General features: G+C 34.7%; 1 protein-coding gene across 1 annotated transcript; it reads right to left on the reverse strand.

Moving 5' to 3' along the window:
* Positions 1 to 1,970: 1,970 nt before the first annotated feature.
* Positions 1,971 to 10,636, reverse strand: LOC144434963 (NADPH:adrenodoxin oxidoreductase, mitochondrial-like). Its single transcript, XM_078123493.1, has 11 exons — positions 10,573 to 10,636; positions 9,566 to 9,711; positions 9,334 to 9,429; positions 8,333 to 8,455; positions 7,423 to 7,536; positions 6,250 to 6,351; positions 5,352 to 5,544; positions 4,433 to 4,632; positions 3,435 to 3,606; positions 2,738 to 2,914; positions 1,971 to 2,127 (listed from the first exon to the last, which is right to left on the reverse strand). Exons 1-11 carry the CDS (start codon positions 10,634 to 10,636, stop codon positions 1,997 to 1,999), a joined length of 1,518 nt encoding a protein of 505 aa, XP_077979619.1. The 3' UTR covers positions 1,971 to 1,996.
* Positions 10,637 to 10,667: the final 31 nt, after the last annotated feature.

Raw genomic sequence — 10,667 nt, forward strand, 5'->3', positions numbered from 1 at the left:
ATGGATAACTTAAGTTAGTTTAATATGAAAGGTTATGGGGTCTGAAGCAAAACTAATGGAATTAAGTTTTTTTTTTTATAAACCTACATCAATCTTTTGACGTCATCCATTACGTCATCAACACCGTTACATCGTCAATGTCACAAAATATGGACGGAAAATCTATGTTCTTGAGGATTTCTTTTGCGCCTCTTTGAATAACCCGAAATAATACCTTCAGATGAATTACCCGTTATTCTTATTCTTATATTGTGTATTTTTAAAAATTTAACAAAAAAACAAAAAACAAACCCAGTTACTAAACGGCCGAGGAATCATCATGGGTTATAAGGTCTTCATTGTACATGTAAGACTTGCTTATATTTATTTTTTTCCTTGAACAAATTGTAGGCTTTGAGACAATCATTGATTTTTACCTGTGATAGGATTGTGGTACATGCGATCACATTAGATATTTCGACAGTAATTTGCATATGTTAATTAGACAAATGACGTAAGAATAATTATCACTTATGTAAATATGTATAAATGAGATGAATTAGGCTGTATGACTAAGCATACTGTGTATCAAATAACATATGTTGAAACAAATAAGCCATCAAGTATAATCACCATCTTTGCCTAAATATAATAATTAAATTGTAAAAATCTGTACTGTTTCCTGTATGTAAATACTGAAATGTATCAAGATAGTACAAAATAACATTAATATTTAAACATGTATTATGTAAATAAAGACTTTGCTACTGGACTAACTTAAATGCGTCAGTGTGTGAATGTTGTTTGATACAATTGTACAATTGAGAGAGAGAGAGAGAGAGAGAGAGAGAGAGAGAGAGAGAGAGAGAGAGAGAGAGAGAGAGCGAGAGAGAGAGAGAGAGAGAGAGAGAGAGAGAGAGAGAGAGAGAGAGAGAGAGAGAGAGAGAGAGAGAGAGAGAGAGAGAGAGAATTAAGTCATACAATGCCTACATTATGTTGTGTCAAAATAACCAAATGTAGTCTAGTTGGCCATACAAATAACCTTCAACTTCAACATTGGATATATGCAAATCTTATGCTAATTTTCCTGCATGGTTAACGTTTGCTGGTGAGTACCAAACATTTGTTTGAATTTTTGAGTAATTATGCAGATTGTATTGAGAAAACGCATGCCATGTTGGCCATCCAGTCTGCTACAAAGGCCACCAATGTATAAATCTTGGCGTTCATGTCTACTGGTGAGACTGTAACTATTTTCAACATGCAGGTATATCTGATCTGAAGTTCAGGCCAAAAGAAACTCTCTTTGTCATTTGAATAACCAAACACTTAGAGACAATTATAGCAATTTAAAAAGAATTGAAACAACTTTATTCACATAAGGAATAACCTTATAATTTTGATTTTATAGTAAATATAGGTTCAATGAATAATCTATGACAGTCAAAAAAATATCAATATTTCGTGTGATGGTTCATTGGCTGTCAAAAAATCTGATATAGTGTATGTGAAAACATATTGATGACTCCACTATGCTTAAAATGAAGTCTAAAGCTAAGTAAACAGGTAGTTTTAGTATGAAGCACTGCCAAATTTACTTGAATAGTTGATGTCATAAGGTTTGTGTACTTGTGAAATTAAAATGATATTCTCACAGAATCAATTTGCAATTTGGATTTTTAAAAATAGTCATTTGCTTCTTTTGGAACTGACCATTGGGACTAGATCAGCGTTCACGCCAGATTTCGTTCTTATATTGTTGCTGCTAATTGTTTGGAAGACATACACTATTACAGATAGTCTGTTAGGAGTGTGTATAAAATGAGATAACAGTACTATTGCACTTGTAAACATTTAGTGTACAATGTATTCTAGATGTGACTGCAATCACAATTATTATATCCACTGAACATTTGGCAGTTTGTACGGAATCTGAAATTTGACTTGAAGACATCTAGATCAACCACCTTCTTCTCATTCTCTTACTATGCACTCCTTGTTTCAGTATCAGATATTCTCAATCGAAGGCAGCTTCCAACATTTCCATCACAGTTACAAACTTTTCCCTCGGTTTGCCTATTGATTCTCCTCTGATTCTTTCCAGTTCATCTATTCTCTTCCAATCAGAGAATGTCACTGGTACCACACCTATTGAAATATTCCAATTTTGTTAAAAATATAAGTCTTAAAATCAAATATCTCAAACGTAATGCTGCATTAGCTGTAATCAAGTAATTTCTTCATCTAATAATACATCTGCTGAAAAATGCTCATTTGCATATAAACATTGCACATGTTAATTCGCTGATTTTATTTGTAATTAGTACCTGTACGGCTACAAGCTTTGAAATCTTGAGTGAAAGCTTAGTCTTATATTTGTCATGTTATTATCAAACAGTGTAGATAATCATGTTCCCATGACAAACAGAAAATCTGTTTTGCATGAGTTAGATTTGGAAATTACATGTACAACAAGTTTGACTTTTGACTTTGTGTTGTTTAGTAAGTTGGTCAAAACAAAAGAGAAGCTACCAGTTGGCAATATTGTATGTTTGTGTCTTGTAAGTAGACTTCATAGTAACAGTAACATGTATATCTGATTGCTCAAAGTGGGTATTTCAATCATGACAAATAAACATTCACTTAACATTAAGATGTAAATCATACTAGTCTAACAGCACACACGTCTCCTATAGTGTCTATAGTCAAAGATAATTTATAGTCGAAATTCATACAAATGAATGGAAAATGAACTCACCTTTGTTATCAAGAAGAGGTAAAACCTTTTCCTTTCCTTTAGGTGTTGAATTTGATATATCTAAAACTCCATTGTTGATATCATCTAAAACTGATTTGCCAGTTTCAAAGCCATCATTCATTGTAGTAAGAATAACACCTGTTGGACCTCTTCTAACCCAGCCACTACAGTAAAAACCTACATTAAGAAGCAAATTCGGACAATTGAAACATGATGACTGTCCGTGTAAAACTGAGTTGAACAATCGCTTCAGGTGCACTATCATTTTCGCTAGTGAGATCACTTGCAACAAGTTAAGATAGAACCAAACTAAATGCATTATTGTGGTATGTTGAGAAGTTCACCTGAAATATTTGCTACGGTATAGTTTGAAGAGACAGATTATTGCTGTCAACCAATCACAAACAAACAAAAGAGAGAAGTGTGAAAATATTTAATTTGAAATAGAAGACTTCTCAATAACAGGGATTTCCAAACTTTAAGACAGCAAAACTGATGTGTTTTGAGTGTGGGCACACAGTATTATATATGGTATGTCTAATAGACAATTCAAAATTCAAGGTTCGAGGTCTGTTATTATCAAACATAGTCTTTCGTTTTTAATATAATGAATTAGTTACCGTGATGTTGTATGACAGGTATGTGTACAAGAAAGAGAATGACACTGACATTAAAATAAAGAAGATTTCTACGTTACCTTTCAAATCATTGACTCTACCAGCAATATTTGGTATTACACCATTCTGCTTATCAAATGGTATATTATTATCAATAGAACGACTCTTGTATCCTATACTTCTAAGTAGGAGTCCACATTTCAGTTCTTCTGTTTCATCTGTTGTAATGGCTTTCACTGAATCTCCTGATTTCTGAGGACAACAGAATTACATATTTTTGTTTCTGAGTTATGAACAAATACATGTTGATGATGATCTTTCTTTTTTAAGCATCTGAATAAAATAGTAACTATTTCAAATTGTCATGGTTGATGTACATGTACCTTCTGCTTAATCATAAGATCATTTTGTCATGAATCATGCCAAATGAAAGGACGTAAACCACAGCCCTTTTCTTTAAGGCACGGTCTGAATTGCTTAAGCAGAAATAGCATGGCCAGATTAGATGCCCAACAAACATGCAGTACCTCTCAAGTATCAGAAGAATGGCCAAACAGCTTTAAAGTGAAAGTCTATTGACCAAAAACAATATTAGTTTATACCAAAATGTTATACACAGAACCTGGAAATGTATCCACTAATTATCAGATGAATTTACGTAGCAGATAATTTTTTCAATTTAGAACTTTTAACTAAATGTTTTGGGCTAAATTAACAAATTGATGATCCTGTTACTTTGCATTGAGTAATTCCAAAACTAGAAACTCAGTGTCATAGTTCAACCATAGACCCTATCGTGTAGGGTCTATGGTTCAACATCTCCAATTCCTATGGCAAATTCATAAGTAGCTTTGAATCATGATCATTTTCACGCCCCCCCCCCCCCCCCACCACCACCACCACACGCACGCACACACGCACACATGCACGCACGCACGCACACACACACACACACACACACACACACACACACACACACACACACACACACACACACACACACACACACACACACACACACAGTCTCAGATATTCACAATGTCCATGGCACAACTGAACAGAATACATAATTACTGACCTGTAATTTGTTGATTGCTAATCGTATTCCAGCCACTCTCTTGCCATCACTAGAAGGTACAACTTCCAATGGACTTCTAAGGAATTTAAGATTCCACAGTTTAGTTGCTTCTGAAAGTTTCTGTACTTCTGTTGGTGTTAGTGATTCTGATGCTGTCTTTATCATGAGTTCTGTTAGTCTTTTCCTGGGTCTTGGAATATCTAAAAATATAGGGACTAATTATGCTTATTTTCATTTCACTACTGTACAGATGACATTATATTTTAAAAATGTATTTAAATGCATTATAATAATACATGTAATAATAATAATGTTGGGTTCTCATATAGTGCTTTCCCACACCGTGCTCAAAGCGCTTTACAATTATTACCCCTGGCTCAGATCAGAACAGCACAACAGCCCTTTAGTCTTCCTCAACTCCCTGGGGAGCATACACTTATTATATATGTCCCAGTGAATACTTGCATTGGTATGCATGCACATAACTGCACCCTGCAGCGCAATACTGCAATACTATATACATATTAATTTTGTAATTGTATACTTGTATGCATAATTCAAGTATGTGAGCATGCCTTATATACATGTATGTAAATGACATCATTCATGTGAATATGAAGTTAAATCTTTTATAGAATTGGGCAGTTTTTAACAATCATATTCATGTATGTTACAATAACAGAACCCTAAGATGGAAAGTTACTAGTGTGGGAACTCATGGTATTTTACTTGTTGTATTTTCTGCTGAACCTTCACTCTCTTCACTTGTAACTGACACAGCTAAGACTACAAGCACTCATACAGATACCTTGAGCACGCCACATTGGTTCTCATGTCATAGGATTCTGATATATTTTAAATACTACATAGGCTGTGATAATGATAACATAATAATCTGATAGGCTAGCGATGTACTCACTTGGCACCTCAGCTGCCAGACCTTGGAAATCGTGTTGATCTAATACAGCTTTACAATCTGGCAGTTTAGTCATTTCCCTTAATTCTTTAATTGTAAATGCTACCTGTAAGGGTCCTCTCCTTCCAACCAAATAAACAGTTTTCACCCTGGAGTTTTCTAAAGCTTCAAGCGCATGTTGTGCAATGTCTGTTTTCTGTAAAAAACAAATCAACACCTTTTTATTGAATTTGGAAAATAAGTCATGTAGTGATGACATTGCCATTCAAGTGTTGCTAAGAACTACTCAGTAGTACACTGTAAAATGTGTATGTACACATAGATTTATGCTATTGTCAGACACATGACTAAGGTAAGTATAACGTTTCTTTCTGGTCAATAACTTGTAATGTATGTTGGTTGACATGACAACATGCATCGAGCTACAAATCACAATGATTTGAAATTGGCCTATTGTTTACCAATTTCTACTTTTTTATATATCTCCCAAAGTTTCACCACTTGAGGGCGAAGGTACAATGAATAATTTGCACCTGAGGACACTCATCATCAGCAGTCATTATTAATTAATAATAGTAAAATCTATTCAGCTTGTCCAACATCAACCCCCTCCCCCCCCCCCCCCCGAATAATCACAATTCAATTACAAATAAACAACCAGTTTTTCAAAACATTCAGTTCAAAAGTTATGACAACAGCTTGTAGAAAGTAATAAAAGTTGTAATACTAAATAAAATGACAAATTTATTTAAAAAATAAAATTTACAAAAAAAAAATCAATAGGCAAATTTCAAATCCCTGTGTGTGAATTACACAAAGTATACCTTTCTAGCACACTTAATGTATAGCTTTGAAATTTTAATGATAGTATATATTGTTTGCCAGTATCATAAATATTTACCTTGAGTATACTTATTGGTGTTAATAGTATTCTTGCAATGTCTAATGCGACATTACCATGACCAATAATCACTGCTGTATCACTGCTCAAATCTGGATTTAGCTGCATGAAAAAAAAATGCAAATCGCATCATACTGTTCATACTATATAGAATTTATTGTAAAGGGGGATGCTATTTAAAGAAACTAAAGTCATTTTCATCAATTATGGGTTCTAGAGAGTCATTTCCATGATTTTACATCACCTACAATTACTTGCGATGTCAGAAAAAACGTCAAGTTGATCTTGTGCCTTGAAATTAGGGTATCTTTACTGTGGAAAATTGTATCATGGGAGGCAGTAGAAATAATATATTCAAGTTGCACAATGAATATTCATGAGAATACTTTAAACTGAAGGGTATATTATAAAGGCACTCAGGACTCATGAATATTCAGTGTGCGACTTAAATATTTTATTTCTACTGACTCCCGTGATGCAATAGCCCATAGCAACGATACCCTATAAAGGCACAAGATCAACTTGATGCTTCTCTGAAATCGCTAGTAATTGTAGATGATGTAACATCATGAAATGACTGTCCATAGTTTTACGAAAATGTCTATTTCCTGGAGTGTCATACCCCTTTTATATATGCCATTTTCTAGTTCCCAACCTTGAAGGGCATTTTCAAAAGAAAGGGCACAAGAGGGCACCTCATATAAGGAAGTATTAAAGCTAAAATCACATGACATTCCTTGAAGCAGTAAATAAATTAAGACTGATACATCTCCATGAAGTCCTAAAAATTATGTGATCACAAAAAAGTTAGCAAAACATTTGGGTTGAGAATGCAACCATCCTTTGGTGTGAAATACTGGGAAATTATTATTTTTCAAAGGTGACTACAGTACAAGTATGATAATCATCACTTCTGGTAAAAAGGCTGTCCCTGAACAGCACCACTAGTGGTCAAATTATGCAATCTTTTGTTTTTCTGATGGCCGTTCTATGGCATATTCCTGGTAACATACTGGGAGGATTATTATGGCAATCAGATAATTTCTATGATACTATACGTAGTATTCCGTGAAGTTCCAACATCTACAAGTTATGCCTCTGCACAAAAAGACCAGACAAGTTGTTGAAATGTCCTGGTTGTAGTTGGATAATGAAATTGCTGCATAAACTTACATCTTGATCTTCTGGCAGACCATTGTACCAGCCAACAAATGACCTTGCAGAGTACGACCCATGTAAATTTTCACCATCAATACCAAGCACTCTGTCATCATCAGCTCCATAACTCTGCCAATTGGGAACAAAAAGATTAACACTTATCTTATGCATGGCATTTTATGGACATAATTATATGATAGTTTTGTTTAGGCTTAGTTTTTCATCTCAACGATCCTGATGTGAAAGTCTACAGCTCTGGTCGAAAACAGCACAATGAGTAAGTTTAAGAAAAATAACAATTGTATACAGAACAGTTTGTATAAAAATGAAACATTCAGCACACATAATGCATTTATTTGCAATAAATAAATGATCTACCCACAGAATTTATTGCTGCTGATATAATCTGCATTGCAGTTATCTAGGTACAATGGCTAAGTGGGTGTTCTAGCATTAGCATACATGGTCTAGTTCCTATACAGTATCATTACCATTTACACCTCCACTCACAGCATAGTTAAAGTTGTTACTCTAGAAGTCCCGAGATGCATGAGATGCAATTTAAAATTCATCCACAGCCACCCACACAGTCATTAACATCATGTCTTTTTGTTAATCAATCACAACATTCTAACCAATAACACAGTCCCTCATAAAGTTAGTGTTTATTGGGGCAGTTATGTAATGTCCAAATATGGTATATTTGTAAGCTCAGGATGCTACTTATACACTGTTTACATAGCTATAACAGGTGGGGTTCACTGATTGGATGAACAACTTTTTGTGCTGATTGAGGGACTTTGACCAGACGTAGTTTAGTTAGAAAACATGTTGGCATCCAGACAATAGCATACATGTATTCGTTATCATTAATTTTAAACCATCCTATATAGTTTTTGACTTCTAAGAAAAATGATGTACTTACCAGAACAATTGCATCATAGGCGTCTCTCAATTCTGCAACACTAATATCTTTCCCAACAGTAACATTTCCAATGAATTCAAACCTTTCATTTTGAGCTGTCTTTGTGAATTGGTTTATGCAGTTCTAAAGAAAAAAAGTTATGTCAGGAATGATTATTTGTAAGTGCTATACAACTACACACATGCCTTGGGGACATAGACAAATTACCCTGAAAACCAGTTTTCTTAATATCTCTCCAAACTGTGCCATATGACAGCTGTTTCTGGTCCTTTTGAAATAATCAAATGAATTTTGTTTTCAAGAAAACCGTCTTTGTTTTCAAGAAAGTTGCAAATCTTTTACTTTCCCATGGAGTTAACTCAGTATTTGTTTTCTATATCAATATGGGATTCTAAAATAACTTAATTTCAATATCATGATATGTAGACCTCTCTATAAACAAAATTGTACTGTTATTTTATTGCATTAATTTCAACTGAGGTTAATTTGGAGTTTTCTTGAAAAAAGTAAAAGTAAAAGTAGAAGTTTAAACAGTTTATTTCCAAAGCATATTCTACAATAAGTCTAAAGGTGTGCAAGTTTTGAAATTTGGTTAGAAGTATGACAATGAAGTTCCACAATCACACTGATGCCAGATGCCAGACCCCCTCTCAACCTTAATGAACAGAGCAGAGTTCATTTATTGAGCTTGTGTGACATCGTGCAGTCTTCCCCAATGAACATAAAGTGTTATGGTGAATTACAACATACATTGTACACAGACTGTCAGTGTAATATGTATATATAGCAATTAAACCAGAATGGATGATACATGTATAGTATACCCTTGATTTTTACCAGTTAGCATAACATGTGCACAAGCAAGAGTGAGTGTGTACACGTCATCTCCTGGTCAAAACCTTGGTGTAAACCTTCCATGGGGATGGTATATCATTTGCATAAAGGATATACACAAATATATACATGTAGCATTACCATCCCACTTGTTTGATGACAAGTACCTTAACCTCAGGATGGTCAGGTGCCACACCAAATCTGACAAGACCAAATGGTACTGGTAACTTCTCGATCATATCAACATGAGCTTCCTTGTGGTTCTGTAAGAAAACATACATAAAATTAACAAAGGTGTTAGAGTGAACTTATATATGATATCAGAGAGTGTAGACTAACCCTACACAGTGATTTCCCCTCCATAGTCAAGAAAGTAATGTACATGTACACTTTAATTACCTTTAGTATCTGCTGAGCTGTATAAAATCCAGCTGGTCCACTGCCAACTATACATACATGAGGTACTCCAGTTCTTGATGATACTATATGCCTCGATATGATCTTGGAAATGAAGTTTGTTTGAGGATAAAAGTTACTACATCTCACTGGAAAATATACAAGGAGAGTATTCACAATTTGTAAAAAGTACTAATTTAAGTGCAACGCCATCAGATTATAAACCCACATTGGAAGATAACAAACAGATTACAAGTACTGTCATTCATAATTTAAAAAGTTTGTCAAAAAAGAGTACTTCCCACACCATGAATTTGGCTCACCCAAATCTAACTCTGGAAAAATGTACTCTGATAACTCTGACACATTACTCTGAAATGGAGGTGTGTTGGAGTTTAATATCAGCACGCATACATGTATTTCCAGAGCTAACCCCAACCCAAACTAGATACTTCTGTGTCAGTCCTTCACCAAATAGAAATTATAGCATTTTAAACCTAACTCCATTACCCATGCACGGATTCTCAGATCAGTTAGATAAACCATGGATTATCGATGTATTAGTCACTAATACATCCATGCATGGATGTATTAGCCTCGCCCCCCCTAATATATCCATGGATAAACAAAAGGCGTTGTTGTCAGGTCGTGAAGTGAGCAGTTGTTAAATGATGTCGAAGGGATCGCTTTTATGGCGAAGTTCTGAATGAAGTGTTGTACTGGTATCTACAAATTTGTAATTTGGAGCGAACTTTTTGTGACACACATGTAGTTGCTGCATGTAGTTTAGGGGTAACCTTTGTTATGTCAGAAGTAGCTCTTGCCTAATCCTGTCAACATTGATACTTACCAGGGAGATGATTCTGAGGAAAGGAAAACAGTCGAGGAAAAAATTCATGTTCGTATAGAAACGATTCTGACAATCATGGTCAGTATCGCGTCCCGTTCCTGCATCGACTGTAGGTTACAAGGTAGCGGCACTACTAGAATTAAATATGCGCTTTTCTCACCATGTCTATATGCTTTACTTCCTGTCATCAGGTATCGACACTTCCCGTACACGTGAGATGCCATTATTGTCTATAGGCAATAAAGCCTAAGCCTA

The sequence above is a fragment of the Glandiceps talaboti genome, chromosome 5 (genome assembly GCF_964340395.1).
Source record: "Glandiceps talaboti chromosome 5, keGlaTala1.1, whole genome shotgun sequence".
Classification (NCBI taxonomy): Eukaryota; Metazoa; Hemichordata; class Enteropneusta; family Spengelidae; genus Glandiceps; species Glandiceps talaboti.

Excerpts from the sequence above, each read along its gene's own strand:
- LOC144434963 (XM_078123493.1), bottom strand. The coding sequence starts at position 10,636 with ATGGCATCTCACGTGTACGGGAAGTGTCGATACCTGATGACAGGAAGT. Across the intron at positions 9,712-10,572 it reads AAGTAAAGCATATAGACATG|TGAGATGTAGTAACTTTTAT; the intron begins GTGAGAAAAGCG and ends TATATTTTCCAG. Across the intron at positions 4,633-5,351 it reads TCTGGCAGCTGAGGTGCCAA|ATATTCCAAGACCCAGGAAA; the intron begins GTGAGTACATCG and ends CTATATTTTTAG.